At 48.1% G+C, this 27151-nt stretch overlaps 1 protein-coding gene across 1 annotated transcript in view; it reads left to right on the top strand.

Moving 5' to 3' along the window:
• Nucleotides 1-27151, top strand: part of PREP (prolyl endopeptidase) — a 354821-nt gene that overhangs the window by 91119 nt on the left and 236551 nt on the right. The window contains exons 5-6 of the mRNA XM_063917051.1: nucleotides 9517-9726; nucleotides 10138-10259. Coding sequence (XP_063773121.1) covers nucleotides 9517-9726; nucleotides 10138-10259 — 332 coding nt within the window. The remainder of the gene's footprint in view (nucleotides 1-9516; nucleotides 9727-10137; nucleotides 10260-27151) is intronic.

Genomic DNA, 27151 nt, shown 5'->3' with positions numbered 1-27151 from the left:
AAGTTCTGCCTTATAAGGGTGAGGAATTGTTCGGGGATGGTCTCTCGGACCTCGTTTCCACAGCAACAGCTGGGAAGTCTACATTTTTACCCCATGTTCCCTCACAACCAAAGAAAGCACCGTATTATCAGGTACAGTCCTTTCGGCCCAATAGGGGCAAGCGGGTTAAAGGCGCGTTCTTTCTGCCCAGAGGCAGAGGTAGAGGGAAAAAGCTGCAGCATACAGCCAGTTCCCAGGAGCAAAAGTCCTCCCCCGCTTCCTCTAAGTCCACAGCATGACGCTGGGGCTCCACAGGCGGAGCCAGGTACGGTGGGGGCCCGTCTCAAAAATTTCAGCAATCAGTGGGCTCGCTCACGGGTGGATCCCTGGATCCTTCAAGTAGTATCTCAGGGGTACAAACTGGAATTTGAGACGTCTCCCCCCCCGCCGTTTCCTCAAATCTGCCTTGCCAACCACTCCCTCAGGCAGGGCGGCAGTGTTACAGGCAATTCAAAAGCTGTATTCACAACAAGTGATAGTAAAGGTGCCCCTACGTCAACAAGGAAGGGGTTACTATTCCACAATGTTTGTGGTACCGAAACCGGGCGGTTCGGTGAGACCCATTTTAAATTTGAAATTCTTGAACACGTATATAAAAAAATTCAAGTTCAAGATGGAATCGCTCAGGGCGGTTATTGCAAGCCTGGACGAGGGGGATTACATGGTATCGCTGGACATCAAGGATGCTTACCTACATGTCCCCATTTACCATCCTCACCAGGAGTACCTCAGGTTTGTGGTACAAGATTGTCATTACCAATTCCAGACGTTGCCGTTCGGTCTCTCCACGGCTCCGAGGGTCTTTACCAAGGTAATGGCGGAAATTATGATACTCCTTCGAAGGAAGGGAGTTTTAATTATCCCGTACTTGGACGATCTCCTGATAAAGGCGAGGTCCAGAGAGCAGTTGTTGGTAGGGGTAGCACTATCTCGGGAAGTGCTACAACAGCACGGCTGGATTCTAAACATTCCAAAGTCACAGCTGGTCCCTACGACATGCCTGCTGTTCCTAGGGATGGTTCTGGACACAGAACAGAGAAAGTGTTTTTCCCGGAGGAAAAGGCCAAGGAGCTGTCATCTCTAGTCAGAGGCCTCCTAAAACCAAAACAGGTGTCGGTGCATCACTGCACGCGGATCCTGGGAAAAATGGTAGCTTCCTACGAAGCGATTCCATTCGGCAGGTTTCATGCAAGAACCTTTCAGTGGGACCTGTTGGACAAGTGGTCCGGATCGCATCTTCAGATGCTTCGTCTGATAACCCTGTCTCCAAGGACAAGGGTGTCTCTGCTGTAGTGGCTGCAGAGTGCTCATCTTCAAGAGGGCCACAGATTCGGCATTCAGGACTGGGTCCTGGTGACCACGGATGCCAGCCTTCGAGGCTGGGGAGCAGTCACACAGGGAAGAAACTTCCAAGGACTATGGTCAAGTCAGGAGACTTCCCTGCACATAAATATTCTGGAACTAAGGGCCATTTACAATGCCCTAAGTCAGGCAAAACCCCTGCTTCAAAACCAGCCGGTACTGATCCAGTCAGACAGCAGGACGGCGATGACAGAAGCCACAAGGATTCTCCGATGGGCGGAAAATCACGTGTTAGCACTGTCAGCAGTGTTCATTCCGGGAGTGGACAACTGGGAAGCAGACTTCCTCAGCAGGCACGACCTCCACCCGGGAGAGTGGGGACTTCATCCAGAAGTCTTTCAAATGATTGTAAACCATTGGGAAAAACCACAGGTGGACATGATGGCGTCCCGCCTAAACAAAAAGCTAGAAAAATATTGCGCCAGGTCGAGAGACCCGCAGGCGATATCTGTGGACGCTCTGGTAACACCGTGGGTGTACCGATCGGTTTATGTGTTCCCTCCTCTTCCTCTCATACCAAAGGTACTGAGGATAATAAGGAGAAGAGGAGTAAGAACTATACTCATTGTTCCGGATTGGCCAAGAAGAGCGTGGTATCCGGAACTTCAAGAAATGATGTCAGAGGACCCATGGCCTCTACCGCTCAGACAAGACCTGCTGCAGCAGGGGCCCTGTCTGTTCCAAGACTTACCGCGGCTGCGTTTGACGGCATGGCGGTTGAACACCGGATCCTGAAGGAAAAGGGCAATTCGGAGGAAGTCATTCCTACGCTGATTAAAGCTAGGAAAGAAGTAACCGCAAACCATTATCACCGCATATGGCGAAAATATGTTGCGTGGTGTGAGGCCAGGAAGGCTCCAACGGAAGAATTTCAGCTGGGCCGGTTCCTGCACTTCCTACAGTCAGGGGTGACTATGGGCCTTAAATTGGGTTCCATTAAGGTCCAGATTTCGGCTCTATCGATTTTCTTCTAGAGAGAATTGGCTTCACTACCTGAAGTTCAGACTTTTGTTAAGGGAGTGCTGCATATTCAGCCCCCTTTTGTGCCTCCAGTGGCACCTTGGGATCTCAACGTGGTGTTGGATTTCCTAAAGTCACATTGGTTTGAGCCACTGAAAACCGTGGATTTGAAATATCTCACGTGGAAAGTGGTCATGTTGTTGGCCTTGGCTTCGGCCAGGCGTGTTTCAGAATTGGCGGCTTTGTCATGTAAAAGCCCTTATCTGATTTTCCATATGGATAGGGCAGAATTGAGGACTCGTCCCCAGTTTCTCCCCAAAGTGGTATCAGCTTTTCATCTGAACCAACCTATCGTGGTGCCTGCGGCTACAAATGACTTGGAGGCTTCCAAGTTGTTGGATGTAGTCAGGGCCCTAAAAATTTATGTTTCCAGGACAGCTGGAGTCAGGAAGACTGACTCGCTCTTTATCCTGTATGCGCCCAACAAGTTGGGTGCACCTGCTTCTAAGCAGACTATTGCTCGCTGGATCTGTAGTACGATTCAGCTTGCACATTCTGCGGCTGGACTGCCGCATCCTAAATCAGTAAAAGCCCATTCCACAAGGAAAGTGGGCTCTTCTTGGGCGGCTGCCCGAGGGGTCTCGGCTCTTCAACTTTGCCGAGCAGCAACTTGGTCAGGGGCAAACACGTTTGAAAAATTCTACAAATTTGATACCCTGGCTGAGGAGGACCTTGAGTTCTCTCATTCGGTGCTGCAGAGTCATCCGCACTCTCCCGCCCGTTTGGGAGCTTTGGTATAATCCCCATGGTCCTTACGGAGTCCCCAGCATCCACTTAGGACTTTAGAGAAAATAAGAATTTACTCACCGTTAATTCTATTTCTCATAGTCCGTAGTGGATGCTGGGCGCCCATCCCAAGTGCGGATTGTCTGCAATACTTGTATATAGTTATTGCTTAACTTAAGGGTTATTGTTGAGCTATCTGTTGAGAGGCTCAGTTGTTATCATGCTGTTAACTGGGTATTGTATCACGAGTTATACGGTGTGATTGGTGTGGCCGGTATGAGTCTTACCCGGGATTCAAAATCCTTCCTAATTGTGTCAGCTCTTCCGGGCACAGTATCCTAACTGAAGTCTGGAGGAGGGTCTTAGTGGGAGGAGCCAGTGCACACCAGTAGTCTAAAAGCTTTCTTTATATTTGTGCCCAGTCTCCTGCGGAGCCGCTAATCCCCATGGTCCTTACGGAGTCCCCAGCATCCACTACGGACTATGAGAAATAGAATTACCGGTGAGTAAATTCTTATTTCTCTGACGTCCTAGTGGATGCTGGGAACTCCGAAAGGACCATGGGGAATAGCGGGCTCCGAAGGAGGCTGGGCACTCTAGAAAGATTTATGACTACCTGGTGTGCACTGGCTCCTCCCACTATGACCCTCCTCCAAGCCTCAGTTAGATCTTGTGCCCGGCCGAGGTTGGATGCACACTAGGGGCTCTCCTGAGCCTCTAGAAAGAAAGTATAGAATTGGGTTTTTTATTTTCAGTGAGACCTGCTGGCAACAGGCTCACTGCAGCGAGGGACTAAGGGGAGAAGAAGCGAACTCGCCTGCTTGCAGCCGGATTGGGCTTCTTAGGCTACTGGACACCATTAGCTCCAGAGGGATCGACCGCAGGCCCAGTCCTTGGTGTTCGGTCCCGGAGCCGCGCCGCCGTCCCCCTTACAGAGCCAGAAGCAAGAAGAGGTCCGGAAAATCGGCGGCAGAAGACATCAGTCTTCACCAAGGTAGCGCACAGCACTGCAGCTGTGCGCCATTGCTCCTCATACACACTTCACACTCCGGTCACTGAGGGTGCAGGGCGCTTGAGGGGGGCGCCCTGAGCAGCAATAAAAACACCTTGGCTGGCAAAAATACCACAATATATAGCCCCAGAGGCTATATATGTGGTAAATACCCCTGCCAGAATCCAGAAAAAAGCGGGAGAATAGGCCGCGGAAAAGGGGCGGAGCTATCTCCCTCAGACACACTGGCGCCATTTTCTCTTCACAGTGCAGCTGGAAGAAAGCTCCCCAGGCTCTCCCCTGTAGTTTTCAGGCTCAAAGGGTTAAAAAGAGAGGGGGGGCACTACATTTAGGCGCAATATTGTATATACAAGCAGCTATGGGGGAAAATTCACTCAGTTATAGTGTTAATCCCCACATTATTTAGCGCTCTGGTGTGTGCTGGCATACTCTCTCTCTGTCTCCCCAAAGGGCTTTGTGGGGTCCTGTCCTCAGTCAGAGCATTCCCTGTGTGTGTGCGGTGTGTCGGTACGGCTTTATCGACATGTTTGAGGAGGAGGCTTATATAGTGACGGAGCAGATGCCGATAAATGTGATGTCGCCCCTGTGGGGCCGACACCAGAGTGGATGGTTAGGTGAAAGGTATTAACCGACAGTGTCAACTCCTTACATAAAAGGGTGGATGACGTAACAGCTGTCGGACAGCCGGCTTCTCAGCCCGCGCCTGCCCAGGCGTCTCAAAGGCCATCAGGGGCTCAAAAACGCCCGCTCATTCAGATGGCAGACACAGATGTCGACACGGAGTCTGACTCCAGTGTCGACAGGGTTGAGACATATACACAATCCACTAGGAACATCCGTGACTTGATCCCGGCAATAAAAAATGTGTTACACATTTCTGACATTAACCTCTAAAAATGGGTTTTTATGTTTGGGGAGAAAAAGCAGGCAGTGTTTTGTTCCCCCATCAGATGAATGAATGAAGTGTGTGAAAAGCGTGGGTTCCCCCTGATAAGAAACTGGTAATTTCTAAAAAGTTACTGATGGCGTACCTTTTCCCGCCAGAGGATAAGTTACGCTGGGAGATATCCCCTAGGGTGGATAAGGCGCTCACACGGTTGTCAAAATAGGTGGCACTGCCGTTTTAGGAACGGCCACTTTGAAGGTACCTGTTGATAAAAAGCAGGAGGCTATCCTGAAGTCTGTATTTACACACTCAGGTACTAGACTGAAACCTGCAGAGCGTGCTGCTGCAGCGTGGTCGGTGACCCTGTCAAACATACTAGTTTGCTAACATGAGAACATATTAAAGACGTCGTCTTATATATGAGGGATGCACAGAGGGATATTTTGCCGGCTGGCATCCAAAATGAATGTAATGTCCATTCTGTCAGGAGGGTATTAGAGACCTGTCACTGGACAGGTGATGCTGACTTTAAAAGGCGCATAGAGATTCTGCCTTATAAGGGTGAGGAATTATTTGGGGATGGTCTCTGGGACCTCGTATCCGCAGCAACAGCTGGGAAGAAATATTTTTACCTCAGTTTTCCTCACAGACTAAGAAAGCACTGTATTATCAGGTACAGTCCTTTCGGCTTCAGAAAAGCAAGCGGGTCAAAGGCGCTTCCTTTCTGTACAGAGACAAGGGAAGAGGGAAAAAGCTGCACCAGTCAGCCTGTTCCCAGAATCATAATTCTTCTCTCGCTTCCTCTGAGTCCACAGCATGACGCGGGGGCTCCACAGGTGTAGCCAGGTACGGTGGGGGGCCGTCTCAAAAATTTCAGCGATCAGTGGGCTCGCTCACAGGTGGATCCCTGTTTCATTCAAGTAGTATTTCAGGGGTACAAGCTGGAATTCGAGATGTCTTCCCCCCGCCGTTTCCTCAAATATGCCTTGTTGACAACTCCCTCAGGCAGGGAGGCTGTGCTAGAGGCAATTAATAAGCTGTATTCCCATCAGGTAATACTTAAGGTGCCCCTACTTCAACAAGGACGGGGTTACTATTCCACACGGTTTGGGGTACCGAAACCGCATGGTTCGGTGTGACCCTTTTTTATATTTAAAATCCTTGAACACATACATAAAAAAATTCAAGTTCAAGATGGAATCGCTCAGGGCGGTTATTGCAAGCAAGGACGAGGGGGATTACATGGTATCCCGGGACATCAAGGATGCTTACCTGCATGTCCCCATTTACTATCCTCGCCAGGAGTACCTCAGATTTGTGGTACAGGATTCCCATTACCAAGTCCAGACTCTGCCGTTTGGACTGTACATGGCACCGAGGGTGTTACCAAGGTAATGGCCGGAATGATGATACTCCTTCGAAAAAGGGGAGTTTTTAATGATCCCGTACTTGGACAATCTCCTTATAAGGGCAAGGTCCAAGGAGCAGTTGCTAGTCGGGGTAGCACTATTTTGGAAAGTGCTACAACAGCACGGTTGGATTCTAAACAGTCCAAAGACACAGCTGTTTCCTACGACACGTCTACTGTTCCTGGGGATGGTTCTGGACACAGACCAGAAATAAGTGTTTCTCCCGGAGGAGAAAGCCAAGGAGCTGTCATCTCTAGTCAGAGACCTCCTGAAGCCAAAACAGTTATCGGTGCATCATTGCACGCGAGTCCTGGGAAAAATGATAGCTTCCTACGAAGCAATCCCATTCGGCAGGTTCCATGCAAGAACTTTTCAGGGGGACCTGTTAGACAAGTGGTACGGATCACATCTTCAGATGCATCGGCTGATAACCCTGTCTCCAAGGACCAGGGTATCTCTACTGTAGTGGCTGCAGAGTGCCCATCTTCAAGTGGGCCGCAGGTTCGACATACAGGACTAGGTCCTAGTGACCATGGATGCCAGCCTTTGAGGCTGGGGGGCAGTCATACAGGGAAGAAGCTTCCAGGGACTTTGGTCAAGTCAGGTGACTTCCCTACATAAATATTCTGGAACTGAGGGCCATTTACAATGCCCTGAGTCAGCCAAGGCCTCTGCTTCAAAACCGGCCGGTCCTGATCCAATCAGACAACATCACGGCAGTCGCCCATGTAAACCAACAGGGCGGCACAAGAAGCAGGATGGCGATGGCAGAAGCCACAAGGATTCTCCGATGGGCGGAAAATCATGTGTTAGCACTGTCAGCAGTGTGCATTCCCGGAGTGGACAACTGGGAAGCAGATCTTCTCAGCAGACACGACTTCCACCCGAGAGAGTGGGGACTTCATCCAGAAGTCTTCCAAAGGATTGTACACCATTGGGAAAGGCCACAGGTGGACATGAAGGCGTCCCGCCTCAACAAAAAGCTATAAAAGATATTGCGCAAGGTCAAGGGACCTTCAGGCGATAGCTGTGGACGCTCTGGTAACACCGTGGGTGTACCAGTCGGTTTATGTGTTCCCCCCTCTGCCTCTCATACCAAAGGTACTGAGAATAATAAGAAGGCGAGGAGTAAGAACGATACTCGTGGTTCCGGATTGGCCAAGAAGAGCCTGGTACCCAGAACTTCAAGAAATTATATCAGAGGACCCATGGCCTCTGCCGCTCAGACAGGACCTGCTGCAGCAGGGGCCCTGTCTGTTCCAAGACTTACCGCGGCTACGTTTTGATGGCATGGCGGTTGAACGCCGGATCCTAAAGGAAAAGGTCATTCCTACGCTGATTCAAGCCAGGAAAGATGTAACTGCAAAACATTATCACCGCATATGGCGGAAATATGTTGCTTGGTGTGAGGCCACAAAAGGCCCCAACAGAGGAATTTCAACTAGGTCGATTTCTGCATTTCCTACAAGTAGGAGTGTCTATGGGCCTAAAATTAGGCTCCATTAAGATACAGATCTCGGCTCTGTCGATTTTCTTCCAGAAAGAATTAGCTTCAGTACCTGAAGTTCAGACATTGTAAAAGGAGTGCTGCATATTCAGCCCCCGGTTGTGCCTCCAGTGGCACCTTGGGATCTCAACGTGGTGTTGAGTTTCTTAAAATCACATTGGTTTGAACCACTAAAAACCGTGGATCTAAAATATCTCACGCGGAAAGTGGTCATGTTATTGGCCTTGGTTTCGGCCAGGCGTGTATCAGAATTGGCGGCTTTGTCATATAAAAGTCCTTATCTGATTTTCCATATGGATAGTGCAGAATTGAGGACTCGTCCCCAGTTTCTCCCTAAGGTGGTATCAGTTTTTCACTTGAACCTACCTATTGTGGTGCCTGCGGCTACTAGGGACTTGGTGGATTCCAAGTTACTGGACGTAGTCAGGGCCTTGGAAAATTATGTTTCCAGGACGGCTAGAGTCAAGAAAATTGACTCGCTATTTATCCTGTATGCACCCAACAGGCTGGGTGCTCCTGCTTCTAAGCAGACTATCGCTCGCTGGATCTGTGACACGATTCAGCAGGCGCATTCTGCGGCTGGACTGCCGCATCCTAAATCAGTGAAAGCCCATTCCACAGGGAAGGTGGGCTCATCTTGGGCGGCTGCCCGAGGGGTCTCGGCTTTACAACTTTGCCGAGCTGTTACTTGGTCAGGGGCAAACACGTTTGCAAAATTCTACAAATTTGATACCCTGGCTGAGGAGGACCTTGAGTTCTCTCATTCGGTGCTGCAGAGTCAACCGCACTCTCCCGCCCGTTTGGGAGCTTTGGTATAATCCCCATGGTCCTTTCGGAGTTCCCAGCATCCACTAGGACGTCAGAGAAAATAAGAATTTACTTAGATTTTACTCACCGGTAAATCTATTTCTCGTAGTCCGTAGTGGATGCTGGGCGCCCATCCCAAGTGCGGATTGTCTGCAATACTTGTAAATAGTTATTGCTAACTAAAGGGTTATTGTTGAGCCATCTGTTGAGAGGCTCAGTTGTTTTCATACTGTCAAACTGGATATAGTATCACGAGTTGTACGGTGTGATTGGTGTGGCTGGTATGAGTCTTACCCGGGATTCAAAATCCTTCCTTATTATGTCAGCTCGTCCGGGCACAGTGTCCTAACTGAGGCTTGGAGGAGGGTCATAGTGGGAGGAGCCAGTGCACACCAGGTAGTCATAAATCTTTCTAGAGTGCCCAGCCTCCTTCGGAGCCCGCTATTCCCCATGGTCCTTTCGGAGTTCCCAGCATCCACTACGGACTACGAGAAATAGATTTACCGGTGAGTAAAATCTTATTTTTTATCCTCTCCATCCATTTTGTACGGAAGTCCTCTCTTCACTCGTGTAGCAGCTTAAAACCTAGACTCCATTGCCTAGCTGAAAACAAGTATACATATTTTGTTTTTCTTGTAAAGTTGGAATGCAAGGTCTGGAAGTTTTAGAGATGATTTCTCAATTGTAGTTTGCCTTTTATTTGCATTTTGCCATTCTAATAATTGTGTAACATGGTCCTATTGTCTAGGCTCTGCATTCTCTGAAGATGGAGAGTATTTTGCCTATGGTTTAAGTAGCAGTGGCTCTGACTGGGTAACAGTCAAGTTTATGAAAGTCTGCAACCAGGAGGAGCTCTCAGATGTTCTAGAAAGAGTGAAGTTCAGCTGCATGTCTTGGACCCATGATGGCGTTGGGATGTTTTACAACTGTTATCCAAAACAGGAGGGCAAAAGTGATGGTGAGTTACCACCAGAGAAGCCATTTAATGTGCCTTGTGTAGAGATTGTGTTGCAATTCATTGAATGCATTGGTGTTTATTGCCCTAGCACCACTGGGGCACTTTATCCTGCTTAGCTGCATAATGAATAAAATGTCTGCCTTATTACATTTTTGAGTGTGTTTGTCTTTTTGTTGTACAGTGAGTTTTAAATGGTCATAGTAATGGTTATTTTAAAACAAAAAAAAATGTACAGAGCCCCATCTGAACATGATATCACTATAATAAAAACCCATACAAGTTAATAAAAGCAGTTGGACTTTACGTTGAAAAGATAACACTTTTACCGGGGACAATAATATTGTAAACTCTTATTTAGCATTTTAATTTATTCAACATTCTATTTTTATTTGCAATGTTTTATTTCAATAGGTACCGAGACATCCACTAATCTGCACCAGAAGCTTTTTTATCATGTCCTGGGAACAGACCAGTCACAGGATGTGTTGTGTGCAGAATTTCCAGATGAACCCAAATGGATGGGAGGTGCTGAGGTGAGAGAGTGTTTTATTACTGTGGAAGAAACTGGTTCTAATCATAGCAGCTAATGTACTGGTTGAGATTATGTTTGTATTATTGAGGGTTGTAAAAGAACGATATCTTGCAGAAAAAATAAGGATAGTTTCAATTTAATGAGGAAGCCGTCAGAGCACTTTCCGAGTGGCTTCAGCATGTTCACTACATAAGGCAGATTCTGCTTGCAGCTTATAGCCGTAAAGACGCACAATGCCATCTACCAACACTGTGTACATATCGGAGCATTTTCCCAAAGGGGACTACATCCTTTTCTGATTAGTCTTCTTCAGAACCAGCAGTGGATTATCATAAACAAGACCAGAAACAATCCAGTACTTGCCTAAAATGGACCAGGTTATGCGCTTTTTGATAATTTAAACACCCTGGGGCACTTTTATCAACGAGTGCTAAAATGGCGATAATCCATACCAAGTCACATCTGTATGTCTTAACACAATAAAATGATGACATTGGTTTATATTTTAATCAAAACACTAAAGCTTGCAGCCCACTATCAAAGTTTCTCTTTTTTTGTGGGACCTCTTCTATGCTTTAGACCTTATCGTTAAAATCATATGCACTGACCTCTCGGTTATCCATCCAGCCTATTGAAGGTTATTTGACTATGGGTCAAAACAAACCAAAAACAATGCATTTGTCAGATTTCGGACTCCTTACCTGAAAGGGGATTGTGATTGCACTTGCGCATGTTTGATGTCTAAAGCATCAGTGTGAACATCGGTCTAGCAAGAAAGAAGGATCCTTTGGGTTGCAAGATTAAATGTTCTTATCAAAATATATGTAACGCATTTACATTTTGATAGTTGTTTATAGAGATTTGCAGTGGTACGTGACCACTTAGAAATATTTAAACATAGAATTTGACACCAGATAAGAATCACTTGGCCCATCTAATCCACCCCTCATATGCTTATGTCCAAAATCACCCAAAACAACAATTACAGGTCGGGTAGCCGTTATCCGGATACCCGAAAACTGAAATAGTCTGAAAACCCTAATAATTTTGGTCTGTAGTGATGTCATGATGCGGCCGTGTATCATGACATCACTGGAATCCATGGCCAATCACAGACAGGTGGGTTAGTCCTCCTGCCAGGACCCGCCGCGGACACGTCTGACCCCCCTCCCCACGCTGAAGTGCTGGTCTAGCCGGAATTCCCACCAAAACGCTCTGGATCCGCCGCGGACTCCCGGGGCCCATCCGGGTAACAGATTTTTACCTGCAGTAAAATACACTACACTATAATAGGCAAAAAAATACTTTGCCTTTTTATCCTACAGTTATGCTGCACTCTTTTGCTAATTTATCATTCGGTTTGGTGTCATCAAAGCTTTACTTTATTAACAAATTTATTGCAAAAGTAATATGTAATTTTACTTAATGTGTATACTACTTTATTTGTCCAGCAGATGGAGCTTACATACTGGCTCTGCTTGTTATGAATTTTGTAGTTTGCTACTCTTGTGTCCATAGCTACAATTTATGCTGACTTCTCTTTTTTTATTATACTGATTTATCATATTTTGTAGACAGTCATTTTATTATTTTACTTGCTATTTGGTTTTTATTCTTCACTAAATTGTTTGCCGTTTAGATGCCAGATTGTAATGTTGCGGGACAGATACAATGTAGATATTTGTTATCAGTGCACAAAAAACAAACGCTAACTTCGAAAAAGGCAAATGTCAGTATTTTATGCAGTAAATAATCCACTACAGATGCCAGAGGCGGAACTACCGCCAGTGCAACCAGTGCGTTGCACTGGGGCCCGTCTCTGTCCAGGGGCCCAAAGCATGTAATGAGTCAAACGGACTCATTACATGCCGCTGCGGGCAACCACTGCCCGCAGCACACAGCCGCCCAGAGAGGAGAGGAGCGCACTGCAGCGGCACGGGGGAGAAGGAGGAAGAGGGAGGTGGAGGAGGGAGCTGCAGCAGCGCTTTACTACTGGTGGAGGCGCTGCTGCTGCTGTCCCTCTGCTACACTATAGACTGTCTTCCGAGAACAGCCTATAGTGAAGCAGAGGGGCAGCAGCAGCAGCGCCTCAATCAGTAGTAAATCGCTGCTGTGGCTCCCTCCTCCACCTTCCTCCTCCTCCTGCCCGGGAATCGTGACCAGAAGCTGCACCGAGGAGCCTGAGCCAGCGGAGAGGGTAAGTATAATTCTTTCTTTCTTTCTTTCTTTCTTTCTTTCTTTCTTTCTTTTTTTCTTTCTTTCTTTCTTTCTTTCTTTCTTTCTTTCTTTCTTTCTTTCTTTCTTTCTTTCTTTCTTTCTTTCTTTCTTTCTTTCTTTCTTTCTTTCTTTCTTTCTTTCTTTCTTTCTTTCTTTCTTCTGCCACAATGTGTAAAAATGGGGAATCTGCCTGCCGCAATGTGTAAAAATGGGGAATCTGCCTGCCGCAATGTGTAAAAATGGGGAATCTGCCTGCCGCAATGTGTAAAAAGGGGGAATCTGCCTGCCGCAATGTGTAAAAAGGGGGAATCTGCCTGATGTAATGTGTAAAAAGGGGGAATCTTTGCCGTAATGTGTAAAAGGGGAAATCTGCCTGACGCAATGTGTAAAAAGGGGATGCTGTCTGCCGTTATGTGTAAAAAGGGGATGCTGTCTGCCGTTATGTGTAAAAAGTGTACGCTGTCTGCCGCTATGTTTAACAAGGGCACGCTATCTGCCGTTATGTGTAAAAAGTGCACGCTGTCTGCCGCTATGTGTAACAAGGGCACGCTGTCTGCCGTAATGTGTAAAAAGGGGGACGCTGTCTGCCGTAATGTGTAAAAAGGGGGACGCTGTCTGCCGTAATGTGTAAAAAGGGGACGCTGTCTGCCGTAATGTGTAAAAAGGGGACGCTGTCTGCCGTAATGTGTAAAAAGAGGAATCTGTCCGCCGTAAGGTGTAGTGGTGCTACTGTGCGGTGTAATTTGAATAATGGAGACTACTGTGCACCGTTTTATGAATTGGTATTATTTTGTGGCCACACCCCTTCCCCACGAAGCCACGCCACTATGTATTTTTGTGCGCGCCTAGATTCCCCCTTTTTACACATTATGGCAAAGATTCCCCCTTTTTACACATTACATCAGGCAGATTCCCCCTTTTTACACATTGCGGCAGGCAGATTCCCCATTTTTACACCATTTAACTACGGTGCGCACTGCCCCTGTTTTGCATGCAGGGGTGGGGCTCCGATGCCGTTTCTTGCACACAGTGCTAAAATGTCTAGTTACGGCACTGTTGCTAGGTATCCATTTCTCTGGCCCTGAGCAGGTCCCCCTCACAAGATCCTCTCCAGGGGTGAGGGGGTGGACTTGGATGGGATGGGTGGGGGCCCCAAAGCATTTTGTCGCACCTGGGCCCACCGCTCGCTAGTTCCGCCACTGACAGATGCTATTGCTTCACTCTGTAATATACCCTACTGCAGGGGTGGCCAACCAGTCAGAGACAAAGAGCCAAGAAATCTTGTTAGGTACATCAAAGAGCCGACTTGGAGCCGAAGGCGCACTTGCAAAAATGGGGTGTGACCTCGTGCCTGCTATGCCACGCCCCTGGTATAAAACACATTGAAAAAGCCAGATCCAACATAAAATACAATGAAAAAGCCACTTCTACATCAAATAATTGAAAAAGCCAGATCCGCATAAAATATATTGAAAAGCCAGATTCACATAATATACTTCACTTCCCCCATGTGTCACTCCAGCCAGCTCCCCCGTGTGTATTTGGCTCCCTCAGTTCTCAGTCTACGTAGTGCTGCTGCATGTCTGGCTGGAGTGCAGCGGTTTACAGATCTCTTGTGGTCACGTGACTTTGAGTGTTGGGAGCCACATTTGAATGAAGAAAGAGCCACATGTGGCTCAAGAGCCACGCGTTGGCCACCACTGCCCTACTGTATATTTTACGAGATACTGTATAGTCATATTGTTGACCATTACCATGTAAACAGGAAAAAGGTCAAAAACATAATACCCGATATTATGTTTACGTGGTTAAATGTCGACATGTGCAAAATGTAGATATGGTCAAAATGTCAACAATCTAAATTTTAGGGGTGGGGGTTAGGCTTAAAATTGGGTGATAACATTACGTACCAGTCAACATCTTGTCTGTGTCAACATTATAAACATATTGAAAATTTGTCTGCCGATATTTTAAACCAGGGATGGGGAACCTTCGGCCCTCCAGCTGTTGTTAAACTACACATACCAGCATGCCTTGCTACAGTTTTGCTATTTGGCCATGCTAAAACTTTTGCAGGGCATGCTGGGATGTGTAGTTCAACAACAGCTGGAGGGCCGAAGGTTCCCCATCTCTGTTTTAAATGCATCTACATAATGCCATAAATGTCTCTCTTTAAATCCTTCAATACGTACTAGTCACTCGTTGCTCGACTCGAGAAAAAAAAATGTGCGCCCCCCACTCAATGCTTTTTCTATGGGAAAAGACACTTTGATGCGTTATTTCTTAACAACTTGACGACTTCTCATTATTCTACCACCGTATTGCGCATCTATATCTCACACCCTATCGAATGACACCTGATCCATCATAATCAGGGTGTCATTTCGGAGTAGTTGCTCTCACAAAAAGATTGCCTAACTCATAGGTTCCCAAACGCAGTCCTCAAGGCACCCCAACAGTCCAGGTTTTAGGTATATCCATGGCTCAGCACAGATGGTTAAATCAAATTGACTAAGGTGCTAATTAAGTCACCTGTGACCAAGCATGGGTACATTTAAAACCTGGACTGTTGGGGTGCCTTGAGGACCGCGTTTGGGAACCTCTGGCCTAACTGATTAAATATACAGATTGTGTGTAATTCAGTGTGTGTTTATTTCATGGAAGCTCCAGTGCTGCATCTAGTTATTGCATTCATACGAGGTGTTATGATAGAATAATGCCGTTTTTGTCAGACTGATGTTATCCATTGTAAGGATTTCCAGTGGTTGAGGCACTTGTGAAGATGAATGTACGTATAATTGCCCTATCCCAATTTATGTCCTCTGGGAATACCTGCATCAAGCTTGACCTAGTACTAAAGCCAGCAATTCTGTATCCAGATCAGGGACCCCGAGGCACTGGAATAACTTGTAGGGAATAAAATAAGAATGATCCTCTTCTGCTTGCTCCACATTCCCAGTATTTTCCGTAGCATGCAACATTCATAGCTTCTTATGAAATCTTCAGATATATGCTACCTATCTCTGTCATCAGACAGATAAAAAGGCTGCTCACTCAAGGGAGGTTGGAAATATCATTCATGTTCAGACATTGCCTATGAAATCATAATAAAAATAGTTATATATTTCTTGTGAAATGTAAATTGGATTTCTAGGCGCTTGCATTTACTTCAATAGAACGAATAAGTATATATATTTTTTTTAGATTATTTTTTTTTTAAATGTGTTAAACCACATTACCTTACTCGTTGTTTTTGTATGCTGAGCGTTCATTTTCATACTATTTTGCATGAAAATAAACATTGCCTGCATGTCTTTAATGACCAGTGAAGCTAAACCTTTTGTGTGTTCAGTTAAATATCTACAACTTGACAGTTGGTGAAGTCCAAGCTATTTGCATACATTCACACTTTTGAAGAAATGTATGTGTGTGTTTATATACTGTACGCAGTATAATATATATATTCCATTTTTAATATTGCTACTATTTGGGGGGTATCCAATTACCCGCAGTACTTCATACAATGATATTGCCCGGGGCTATCCTATTAGCCCAGATAAACCTGCACGAGCTGCGGCTTATTGGGCTTTTCTGTACTGTGCTGGTTCCTGACACCTCCCGGTGTAGCGCTCCACCTCTGACTACCCTTGGTCACATGACTGCTCCATGTTCATGTGACCACTGTCGGGGGCAGGCGAAGAGGGGGGGTGTGGGTCACGGCGCTTCACTGCCGCGGGGCCCAGCACTGTGTGCTGGCTCCTAGGCTGCGGCGCTCTCCCTGCAGTCCCAGCCTGCTGCTACTGTGGTGGCATGGGACATTGCAGGTCGTCGCAGCTATCTGGGATTTTGTTTTACCCGCCTGAGGCAGGCGAAACCCAATCCTTGGATACAGCATTGTTTCTACTGAAAACACACAGGTTTCACTGAACCTGTGTGTTTTTGGGAGGAAAGCTATTTTCTCTAACGTCCTAGAGGATGCTGGGGACTCCGTAAGGACCATGGGGATAGACGGGCTCCGCAGGAGACATGGGCACTTTAAGAAAGAATTTAGTTCCTTGTGTGCACTGGCTCCTCCCTCTATGCCCCTCCTCCAGACCTCAGTTTGATACGGTGCCCAGAGTAGCTGGGTGCTTTTCAGTGAGCTCTCCTGAGTTTACTGATAGAAAGTATTTTGTTAGGTTTTTTATTTTCAGGGAGCACTGCTGGCAACAGACTCCCTGCATCGAGGGACTGAGGGGAGAGAAGCAGCCCTACTCTCTGAAGCTAGGTCCTGCTTCTTAGGCTACTGGACACCATTAGCTCCAGAGGGATTGGTACGCAGGATCTCACCCTCGCCGTCCGTCCCAGAGCCGCGCCGCCGTCCCCCTCGCAGAGCCGGAAGACAGAAGCCGGGTGAGTATGAGAAGAAAAGAAGACATCACAGGCGGCAGAAGACTTCATGATCTTCACTAGAGGTAACGCACAGCACTGCAGTTGTGCGCCATTGCTCCACACACCTCACATACTCCGGTCACTGTAAGGGCGCAGGGGGGGGGGGGGGGGGGGGCGCCGCCGCGCCCTTGGCAGCATTTGGGACCTCATATTGGCAAAAAGAACACGTATATACAGCTAGGCACTGTATATATGTATGAGCCCCCGCCAAAATTACTGTTTAAGCGGGACAGAAGGGCTTCTCCCTCAGCACTCACCAGCGCCATTTTTTCTCCACAGCACCGCTGAGAGGAAGCTCCCCGGGCTCTCCCCTGCTGATACACGGTAGAAGAGGGTTGAAAAGAGAGGGGGGGCACATAATTAGGCGCAAAAACTATAACATACAGCAGCTACCTGGTTAACATTAAGTTACTGTGTTATTCCTGGGATATTATAGCGCTGGGGTGTGTGCTGGCATTCTCTCACTCTGTCTCTCCAAAGGGCCTGGTGGGGGAACTGTCTTCAGAAAGGACATTACCTGTGTGTGTGTCGACATGTCTGATGAGGAAGGCTATGTGGGAGAGGAGCGCCGACACCTGATTGGATGGATATGTGGAAGGTTTTAAATGATAATGTTAATTCCTTGCATAAAAGATTTGACAAGGCTGATGCTTTGGGGCAGTCAGGGTCTCAACCCATGCCTGACCCTATGTCGCAGGGACCGTCAGGGTCTCATAAGCGCCCACTATCCCAAATTGTTGACACAGATACCGACATGGATTCTGACTCCAGTGTCGATTACGATGATGCAAAGTTACAACCAAAATTGGCTAAATCCCTTCGATATATGATTATAGCAATAAAGGATGTTTTGCACATCACAGAGGAAATCCCTGTCCCTGACACGAGGGTGTATATGTATAAGGGAAAGAAGCCTGAGGTAACTTTTCCCCCCTCACACGAACTGAATGAGTTATGTGAAAAAGCTTGGGAATCTCCAGATAAGAAAATGCAGATTTCCAAACGGATTCTTATGGCGTATCCTTTCCCGCCAACGGATAGGTTACGATGGGAATCCTCCCCTAGGGTGGACAAAGCTTTAACACGCTTATCCAAAAAGGTAGCCCTGCCGTCCCAGGACACGGCTACCCTCAAAGATGCTGCTGATCGCAAACAGGAGGTTACCCTGAAGACATTCGGGTACCTTACTAAGACCGGCAATTGCGTCGGCCTGGGTGTGTAGTGCTGTAGCGGCATGGACGGATAACTTATCTGAGGAATTGGATATTCTAGATAAGGATACTGTATTATTGACCCTGGGGCATATAAAAGACGCTGTCCTATATATGAGAGATGCTCAAAGAGACATTAGTCTACTGGGCTCTAGAATAAACGCTATGTCGATTTCTGCCAGAAGGGTCCTGTGGACTCGGCAATGGACAGGTGATGCCGACTCAAAAAGGCATATGGAGGTTTTACCTTACAAGGGTGAGGAATTGTTCGGGGAAGGTCTCTCGTACCTGGTCTCCACAGCTACAGCTGGAAAGTCAAATTTTTTGCCTTATGTTCCCTCACAGCCTAAGAGAGCACCGCATTATCAAATGCAGTCCTTTCGTTCACAAAGAAACAAGAAAGTCCGAGGTGCGTCCTTTCTTGCCAGAGGTAGGGGCAGAGGAAAGAAGCTGCACAACGCAGCTAGTTCCCAGGAACAGAAGTCCTCACCGGCCTCTACAAAATCCACCGCATGACGCTGGGGCTCCACTGGCGGAGCCGGGCCCTGTGGGGGCACGTCTTCGGAATTTCAGACACATGTGGGTTCACTCCCAGGTGGATCCTTGGGCAATAGAAATTGTGTCTCAGGGTTACAAGCTGGAATCGAAGAGGTGCCTCCTCGCCGGTATTTCAAATCGGCCCTACCATCTTCCCCCCAAGAGAGGGAAATCGTTTTAAACGCAATACAAAAATTGTATCTTCAGCAGGTGGTGGTCAAGGTTCCCCTCCTTCAACAGGGAAGGGGTTATTATTCGACCATGTTTGTAGTCCCGAAACCGGATGGTACGGTCAGACCCATATTGAATTTAAAATCTCTGAACCTATACTTGAAAAGGTTCAAGTTCAAGATGGAATCGCTAAGAGCGGTCATCGCAAGCCTGGAAGGGGGGGATTTTATGGTGTCACTGGACATAAAGGATGCGTACCTTCATGTCCCCATTTATCCACCTCATCAGGCATACCTAAGATTTGCGGTACAGGATTGTCATTACCAATTTCTCTAACGTCCTAGTGGATGCTGGGAACTCCGTAAGGACCATGGGGAATAGCGGGCTCCGAAGGAGGCTGGGCACTCTAGAAAGATTTTGGACTACCTGGTGTGCACTGGCTCCTCCCACTATGACCCTCCTCCAAGCCTCAGTTAGATTTCGTGCCCGGCCGAGGTTGGATGCACACTAGGGGCTCTCCTGAGCCCTTAGAAAGAAAGTATAATTTTAGGTTTTTTATTTTCAGTGAGACCTGCTGGCAACAGGCTCACTGCAGCGAGGGACTAAGGGGAGAAGAAGCGAACTCGCCTGCTTGCAGCCGGATTGGGCTTCTTAGGCTACTGGACACCATTAGCTCCAGAGGGATCGACCGCAGGCCCAGTCCTTGGTGTTCGGTCCCGGAGCCGCGCCGCCGTCCCCCTTACAGAGCCAGAAGCAAGAAGAGGTCCGGAAAATCGGCGGCAGAAGACATCAGTCTTCACCAAGGTAGCGCACAGCACTGCAGCTGTGCGCCATTGCTCCTCATGCACACTTCACACTCCGGTCACTGAGGGTGCAGGGCGCTTGGGGGGGGGGCGCCCTGAGCTGCAATAAAAACGCCTTGGCTGGCAAAAATACCACAATATATAGCCCTAGAGGCTATATATGTGGTAAATTCCCCTGCCAGAATCCAGAAAAAAGCGGGAGAATAGGCCGCGGAAAAGGGGCGGAGCTATCTCCCTCAGACACACTGGCGCCATTTCTCCTTCACAGATCCGCTGGAAGGAAGCTCCCTGGCTCTCCCCTGCAGTCTACACTTCAGAACAGGGTAAAAACAGAGAGGGGGGGCACTAAATTTGGGCGCAATACATATATAATATAAAAAGCAGCTATAGGGGACATAACTTATTTAGTCCCTGCATTATATAGCGCTCTGGTGTGTGCTGGCATACTCTCACTCTGTCCCCCCAAAGGGCTTTTTGTGGGTCCTGTCCTCATTCGGAGCATTCCTTGTGTGTGTGCGGTGTGTCGGTACGGCTGTGTCGACATGTTTGATGAGGATAATGATGTGGAGGCGGAGCAGATGCCTTTAGAAGGGATGTCACCCCCTGCGGGGCAGACACCTGAGTGGATGGGCTTATGGAAAGTAATGAGTGCACGTATAGACTCCTTATATAAGAAAATCGACGACATGCCAAATGTGGGACAGCCGACTTCTCAGCTCGTGCCTGCCCAGGCGTCGCATGGGTTGTCAGGGGCTCTAAAACGCTCGCTACCTCAAGCAGACCCAGATGTCGACACGGATACTGACACCAGTGTCGACGACGATGAGTCAAACCTGATGCCCACTAAGGCCATTCACTGTATGATTGAGGCAATGAAAGAGGTGTTAAACATTTCTGATATAACTACTGGTACCACTAAAAAGGGTATTATGTTTGGAGAGAAAAAACTACCCGTAGTTTTTCCCCCATCAGATGAATTAAATGAAGTGTGTGAAGAAGCGTGGGCTTTCCCTGATAAAAAAATTGGTAATTCCTAAGAAGGTACTAATGGCGTTCCCTTTCCCGCCAGAGGATAGGTCACGTTGGGAAACACCCCCTAGAGTGGATAAAGCGCTCACACGTTTGTCTAAAAAGGTGGCACTACCGTCTCCGGATACGGCCGCCCTCAAGGAACCTGCTGATAGAAAGCAGGAGGCGATCCTGAAGTCTGTATATACACACACAGGCATTATACTTAGGCCAGCTATTGCGTCAGCTTGGATGTGCAGTGCTGCCGCTGCGTGGTCAGATAAACTGTCAGAAAATATTGTCACATTAGACAGAGACACGATCCTGTTAACCATAGACCATATAAAAGACTCAGTCTTATATATGAGAGATGCACAAAGGGAAATCTGCCGATTGGCATCTAAAGTAAGTGCATTGTCCATTCTGCTAGGAGAGGCTTATGGACTCGCCAGTGGACAGGAGATGCAGATTCAAAAAAGCACATGGAAGTGTTACCATATAAGGGTGAGGAATTATTTGGGGATGGTCTCTCGGACCTAGTTTCCACAGCAACGTCTGGGAAGTCAGCATTTTTATCCCATGTCCCCTCACAGCCTAAGAAGGCGCCGTTTTATCAGGTTCAGTCCTTTCGGACCCAGAAAAACAGGCGTGGAAAAGGCAGGTCCTTTCTGTCCAGAGGCAGAGGTAGGGGAAAAAGACTGCAACAAACAGCAGGTTCCCAGGAGCAAAAGTCCTCCCCCGCTTCTTCTTCCAAGTCCGCCGCATGACGGTGGGGCTCCACAGGCGGAGCCAGGTACGGTGGGGGGCCGCCTCAAGAATTTCAGCGATCAGTGGGCTCGCTCACAGGTGGATCCCTGGATCCTTCAAATAGTATCTCAGGGGTACAAACTGGAATTCGAGGCGTCTCCACCCCACCGGTTCCTAAAATCTGCCTTGCCGATTGCTCCCTCAGACAGGGAGGCGGTGCTAGCGGCAATTCACAAGCTGTATTCCCAGCAGGTGATAATCAAGGTACCCCTACTTCAACAAGGCCGGGGTTACTATTCCACACTATTTGTGGTACCGAAACCGGACGGTTCGGTGAGACCCATTTTAAATTTGAAATCCTTGAACACATACATAAAAAAATTCAAGTTCAAGATGGAATCGCTCAGGGCGGTTATTGCGAGCCTGGACGAGGCGGATTACATGGTATCCCTGGACATCAAGGATGCTTACTTGCATGTCCCCATTTACCATCCTCACCAGGAGTACCTCAGATTTGTGGTACAGGATTGCCATTACCAATTCCAGACGCTGCCGTTTGGACTGTCCACGGCACCGAGGGTATTTACCAAGGTGATGGCGGAAATGATGATACTCCTTCGAAAAAAGGGAGTTTTAATTATCCCGTACTTGGACGATCTCCTAATAAAAGCGAGGTCCAAGGAACAGTTGTTGGTGGGAGTAGCACTATCTCAGGAGGTGCTGCACCAGCACGGCTGGATTCTGAATATCCCAAAGTCACAGCTGGTTCCGACGACACGACTACTGTTCCTGGGTATGATTCTGGATACAGTCCAGAAAAAAGTGTTTCTCCCGGAGGAGAAAGCCAGGGAGTTGTCATCTCTAGTCCGAGACCTCCTGAAACCAAAACAGGTATCAGTGCATCGCTGCACGCGGGTCCTGGGAAAGATGGTGGCTTCTTACGAAGCAATTCCCTTCGGCAGGTTCCATGCCAGAATCTTTCAGTGGGACCTGTTGGACCAGTGGTCCGGATCGCATCTTCAGATGCATCGCTTGATAACCCTGTCTCCAAGAACCAGGGTGTCGCTACTGTGGTGGCTGCAGAGTGCCCATCTTCTAGAGGGCCGCAGGTTCGGCATACAGGACTGGGTCCTGGTGACCACGGATGCCAGCCTTCGAGGCTGGGGGGCAGTCACACAGGGAAGAAACTTCCAAGGACTATGGTCGAGTCAGGAGTCTTCCCTTCACATAAATATTCTGGAACTAAGGGCCATCTACAATGCCCTAAGTCAAGCAAAATCCCTGCTCCTACACCAGCCGGTGCTGATCCAGTCAGACAACATCACGGCAGTCGCCCATGTAAATCGACAGGGCGGCACAAGAAGCAGGATGGCGATGGCGGAAGCCACAAGAATTCTCCGATGGGCGGAGAATCATGTACTAGCACTGTCAGCAGTGTTCATTCCGGGAGTGGACAACTGGGAAGCAGACTTCCTCAGCAGACACGACCTCCACCCGGGAGAGTGGGGACTTCTTCCAGAAGTCTTCCAGATGCTGGTAAACCGTTGGGAAAAACCACAGGTGGACATGATGGCGTCCCGCCTCAACAAAAAGTTAAAAAGATATTGCGCCAGGTCAAGGGACCCTCAGGCGATAGCTGTGGACGCTCTAGTGACACCGTGGGTGTACCAGTCGGTTTATGTGTTCCCTCCTCTGCCTCTCATACCAAAGGTATTGAGAATAATAAGAAAGCGAGGAGTAAACACCATTCTCGTGGTTCCGGATTGGCCAAGACGAGCGTGGTACCCGGAACTTTAAGAGATGCTCTCAGAGGACCCGTGGCCTCTACCGCTCAGACAGGACCTGCTACAACAGGGGCCCTGTCTGTTCCAAGACTTACCGCGGCTGCGTTTGACGGCATGGCGGTTGAACACCGGATCCTAAAGTAAAAGGGTATTCCGGAAGAAGTCATTCCTACGCTTATTAAGGCCAGGAAAGATGTTACGGCAAAGCATTATCACCGCATATGGCGGAAATATGTTGCATGGTGCGAGGCCAAAAAGGCCCCAACAGAGGAATTTCAACTAGGTCGATTTCTGCATTTCCTGCAAGCAGGAGTGAATATGGGCCTAAAACTAGGCTCCATTAAAGTACAGATCTCGGCTCTGTCGATTTTCTTTCAAAAAGAACTAGCTTCAGTACCTGAAGTTCAGACATTTGTGAAAGGAGTGCTGCATATTCAGCCCCCATTTGTGCCTCCTGTGGCACCTTGGGATCTCAACGTGATGTTGAGTTTCTTAAAATCACATTGGTTTGAGCCACTAAAAACCGTGGATCTGAAATATCTCACGTGGAAAGTGGTCATGTTATTGGCCTTGGCTTCAGCCAGGCGAGTGTCAGAATTGGCGGCTTTATCATGTAAAAGCCCTTATCTGATTTTCCATATGGATAGGGCAGAATTGAGGACTCGTCCCCAGTTTCTCCCTAAGGTGGTGTCAGCGTTTCACCTGAACCAGCCTATTGTGGTGCCTGCGGCTACTAAGGATTTGGAGGACTCCAAGTTGCTGGACGTTGTCAGGGCCCTGAAAATATATGTTTCCAGGACGGCTGGAGTCAGAAAATCTGACTCGCTGTTTATCCTGTATGCACCCAACAAGCGGGGTGCTCCTGCTTCTAAGCAGTCTATTGCTCGCTGGATTTGTAGTACAATTCAGCTTGCACATTCTGTGGCAGGCATGCCACAGCCAAAATCTGTAACTGCCCATTCCACAAGGAAGGTGGGCTCATCTTGGGCGGCTGCCCGAGGCGTCTCGGCTTTACAACTTTGCCGAGCAGCTACTTGGTCAGGGGCAAACACATTTGCAAAATTCTCCAAATTTGATACCCTGGCTGAGGAGGACCTGGAGTTCTCTCATTCGGTGCTACAGAGTCATCCGCACTCTCCCGCCCGTTTGGGAGCTTTGGTATAATTCCCATGGTCCTTACGGAGTTCCCAGCATCCACTAGGACGTTAGAGAAAATAAGAATTTACTCACCGGTAATTCTATTTCTCGTAGTCCGTAGTGGATGCTGGGCGCCCATCCCAAGTGCGGATTGTCTGCAATACTTGTAAATAGTTATTGTTAACTAAAGGGTTATTGTTGAGCCATCTGTTGAGAGGCTCAGTTGTTTTTCATACTGTCAAACTGGATATAGTATCACGAGTTGTACGGTGTGATTGGTGTGGCTGGTAAGAGTCTTACCCGGGATTCTAAATCCTTCCTTATTATGTCTGCTCGTCCGGGCACGGTGTCCTAACTGAGGCTTGGAGGAGGGTCATAGTGGGAGGAGCCAGTGCACACCAGGTAGTCCTAAATCTTTCTAGAGTGCCCAGCCTCCTTCGGAGCCCGCTATTCCCCATGGTCCTTACGGAGTTCCCAGCATCCACTACGGACTACGAGAAATAGAATTACCGGTGAGTAAATTCTTATTTTCAGACGTTGCCGTTTGGTCTCTCAACGGCCCGAGGATTTTCACCAAGGTAATGGCGGAAATGATAGTGCTCCTGCGGAAGCAAGGTGTCACAATTATCCCGTACTTGGACGATCTCCTCATAAAAGCGAGATCAAGAGAGCAGTTGCTGAACAGCGTATCTCTTTCACTGAAAGTGTTACAGCAACCCGGCTGGATTCTCAATATTACAAAGTCGCAGTTGGTTCCTACGACTCGTCTGCCCTTCTTGGGCATGATTCTGGACACGGACCAGAAGAGGGTTTATCTCCCGATAGAGAAGGCCCAGGAACTCATGACTCTGGTCAAGAACCTATTGAAACCAAAACAGGTGTCAGTGCATCTTTGCACTCGAGTCCTGGGAAAGATGGTGGCATCATACGAGGCCATTCCCTTCGGCAGGTTCCATGCGAGGACTTTCCAATGGGACCTACTGGACAAAGTGGTCCGGGTCACATCTTCAGATGCATCGGTTGATCGATCACCCTGTCCCCCAGGGCCAGGGTGTCACTACTATGGTGGCTGCAGAGTGCTCACCTTCTCAAGGGCCGCAGATTCGGCATTCAGGACTGGATCCTGGTGACCACGGACGCAAGCCTCCGAGGTTGGGGAGCAGACACACAGGGAAGAAATTTCCAGGGTCTTTGGTCAAGTCAAGAGACTTGTCTTCACATCAACATCCTGGAGCTAAGGGCCATATACAACGCCCTACGTCAAGCGGAGATCTTACTTCGCGACCGACCTGTTCTGATCCAGTCAGACAACATCACCGCAGTGGCTCATGTAAACCGCCAAGGCGGCACAAGGAGCAGAGTGGCAATGGCGGAAGCCACCAGAATTCTTCGCTGGGCGGAGAATCATGTAAGCTCACTGTCAGCAGTGTTCATTCCGGGAGTGGACAACTGGGAAGCAGACTTCCTCAGCAGACACGACCTACACCCGGGAGAGTGGGGACTTCATCCAGAAGTCTTCGCACAGATTGTGAGTCAGTGGGAACTGCCACAGATAGACATGATGGCGTCCCGCCTCAACAAAAAGCCACAGAGGTATTGCGCCAGGTCAAGAGACCCTCAGGCAGTAGCGGTAGATGCCCTAGTGACACCGTGGGTGTTCCGGTCAGTCTATGTATTTCCTCCTCTTCTTCTCATACCAAAGGTGTTGAGGATAGTAAGAAGAAAAGGAGTGAGAACAATCTTCATTGTTCCAGATTGGCCAAGACGGACCTGGTATCCAGATCTGCAGGAACTGCTCACAGAAGATCCGTGGCCTCTTCCTCTAAGACAGGACCTGTTGCAACAGGGACCCTGTTTGTTCCAAGACTTACTGCGGCTGCGTTTGACGGCATGGCGGTTGAACGCCGGATCCTAGCAGAAAAAGGCATTCCGGTTGAGGTTATCCCTACGCTGATAAAGGCTAGGAAGGAAGTAACAGCAAAACATTATCACCGTATATGGCGAAAATATGTTTCTTGGTGTGAGACCAAGAATGCTCCTACGGAAGAATTCCATCTGGGTCGTTTCCTTCACTTCCTACAAACTGGAGTGAATTTGGGCCTTAAATTCGGTTCCATTAAGGTCCAGATTTCGGCCCTATCCATTTTCTTTCAAAAAGAATTGGCTTCTCTCCCAGAAGTTCAGACTTTTGTAAAGGGAGTGCTGCATATTCAGCCTCCTTTTGTGCCTCCGGTGGCACCTTGGGATCTTAACGTGGTGTTAAGTTTCCTAAAGTCACACTGGTTTGAACCGCTTAAAACGGTGGAGTTGAAATATCTCACGTGGAAGGTGGTCATGTTATTAGCCTTGGCTTCGGCTAGGCGAGTGTCTGAATTAGCGGCTTTGTCACATAAAAGCCCCTATTTGGTTTTCCATATGGATACGGACCCGTTCGCAATTTCTGCCAAAAGTGGTTTCATCTTTTCATATGAACCAACCTATTGTGGTGCCTGTGGCTACACGTGACTTGGAGGATTCCGAGTTACTTGATGTGGTCAGGGCTTTGAAATTTTACGTAGCCAGAACGGCTAGAGTCAGGAAAACTGAAGCGCTGTTTGTCCTGTATGTATCCAACAAGATTGGTGTCCCTGCTTCAAAGCAAACTATTGCTCGCTGGATTTGTAACACGATTCAGCAAGCGCATTCTACGGCTGGTTTGCCGTTACCAAAATCGGTCAAGGTCCATTCCACTAGGAAGGTGGGCTCTTCTCGGGCGGCTGCCCGGGGGGTCTCGGCACTACAGCTGTGTCGAGCTGCTACTTGGTCAGGTTCAAACACTTTTGCAAAATTCTACAAGTTTGATACCCT

The sequence above is a fragment of the Pseudophryne corroboree genome, chromosome 4 (assembly GCF_028390025.1).
Source record: "Pseudophryne corroboree isolate aPseCor3 chromosome 4, aPseCor3.hap2, whole genome shotgun sequence".
Taxonomy (NCBI): domain Eukaryota; kingdom Metazoa; phylum Chordata; class Amphibia; order Anura; family Myobatrachidae; genus Pseudophryne; species Pseudophryne corroboree.
The sequence above is the reverse complement of the archived record's forward strand: the minus strand, read 5'-3'. Positions and strand labels throughout refer to the sequence as shown.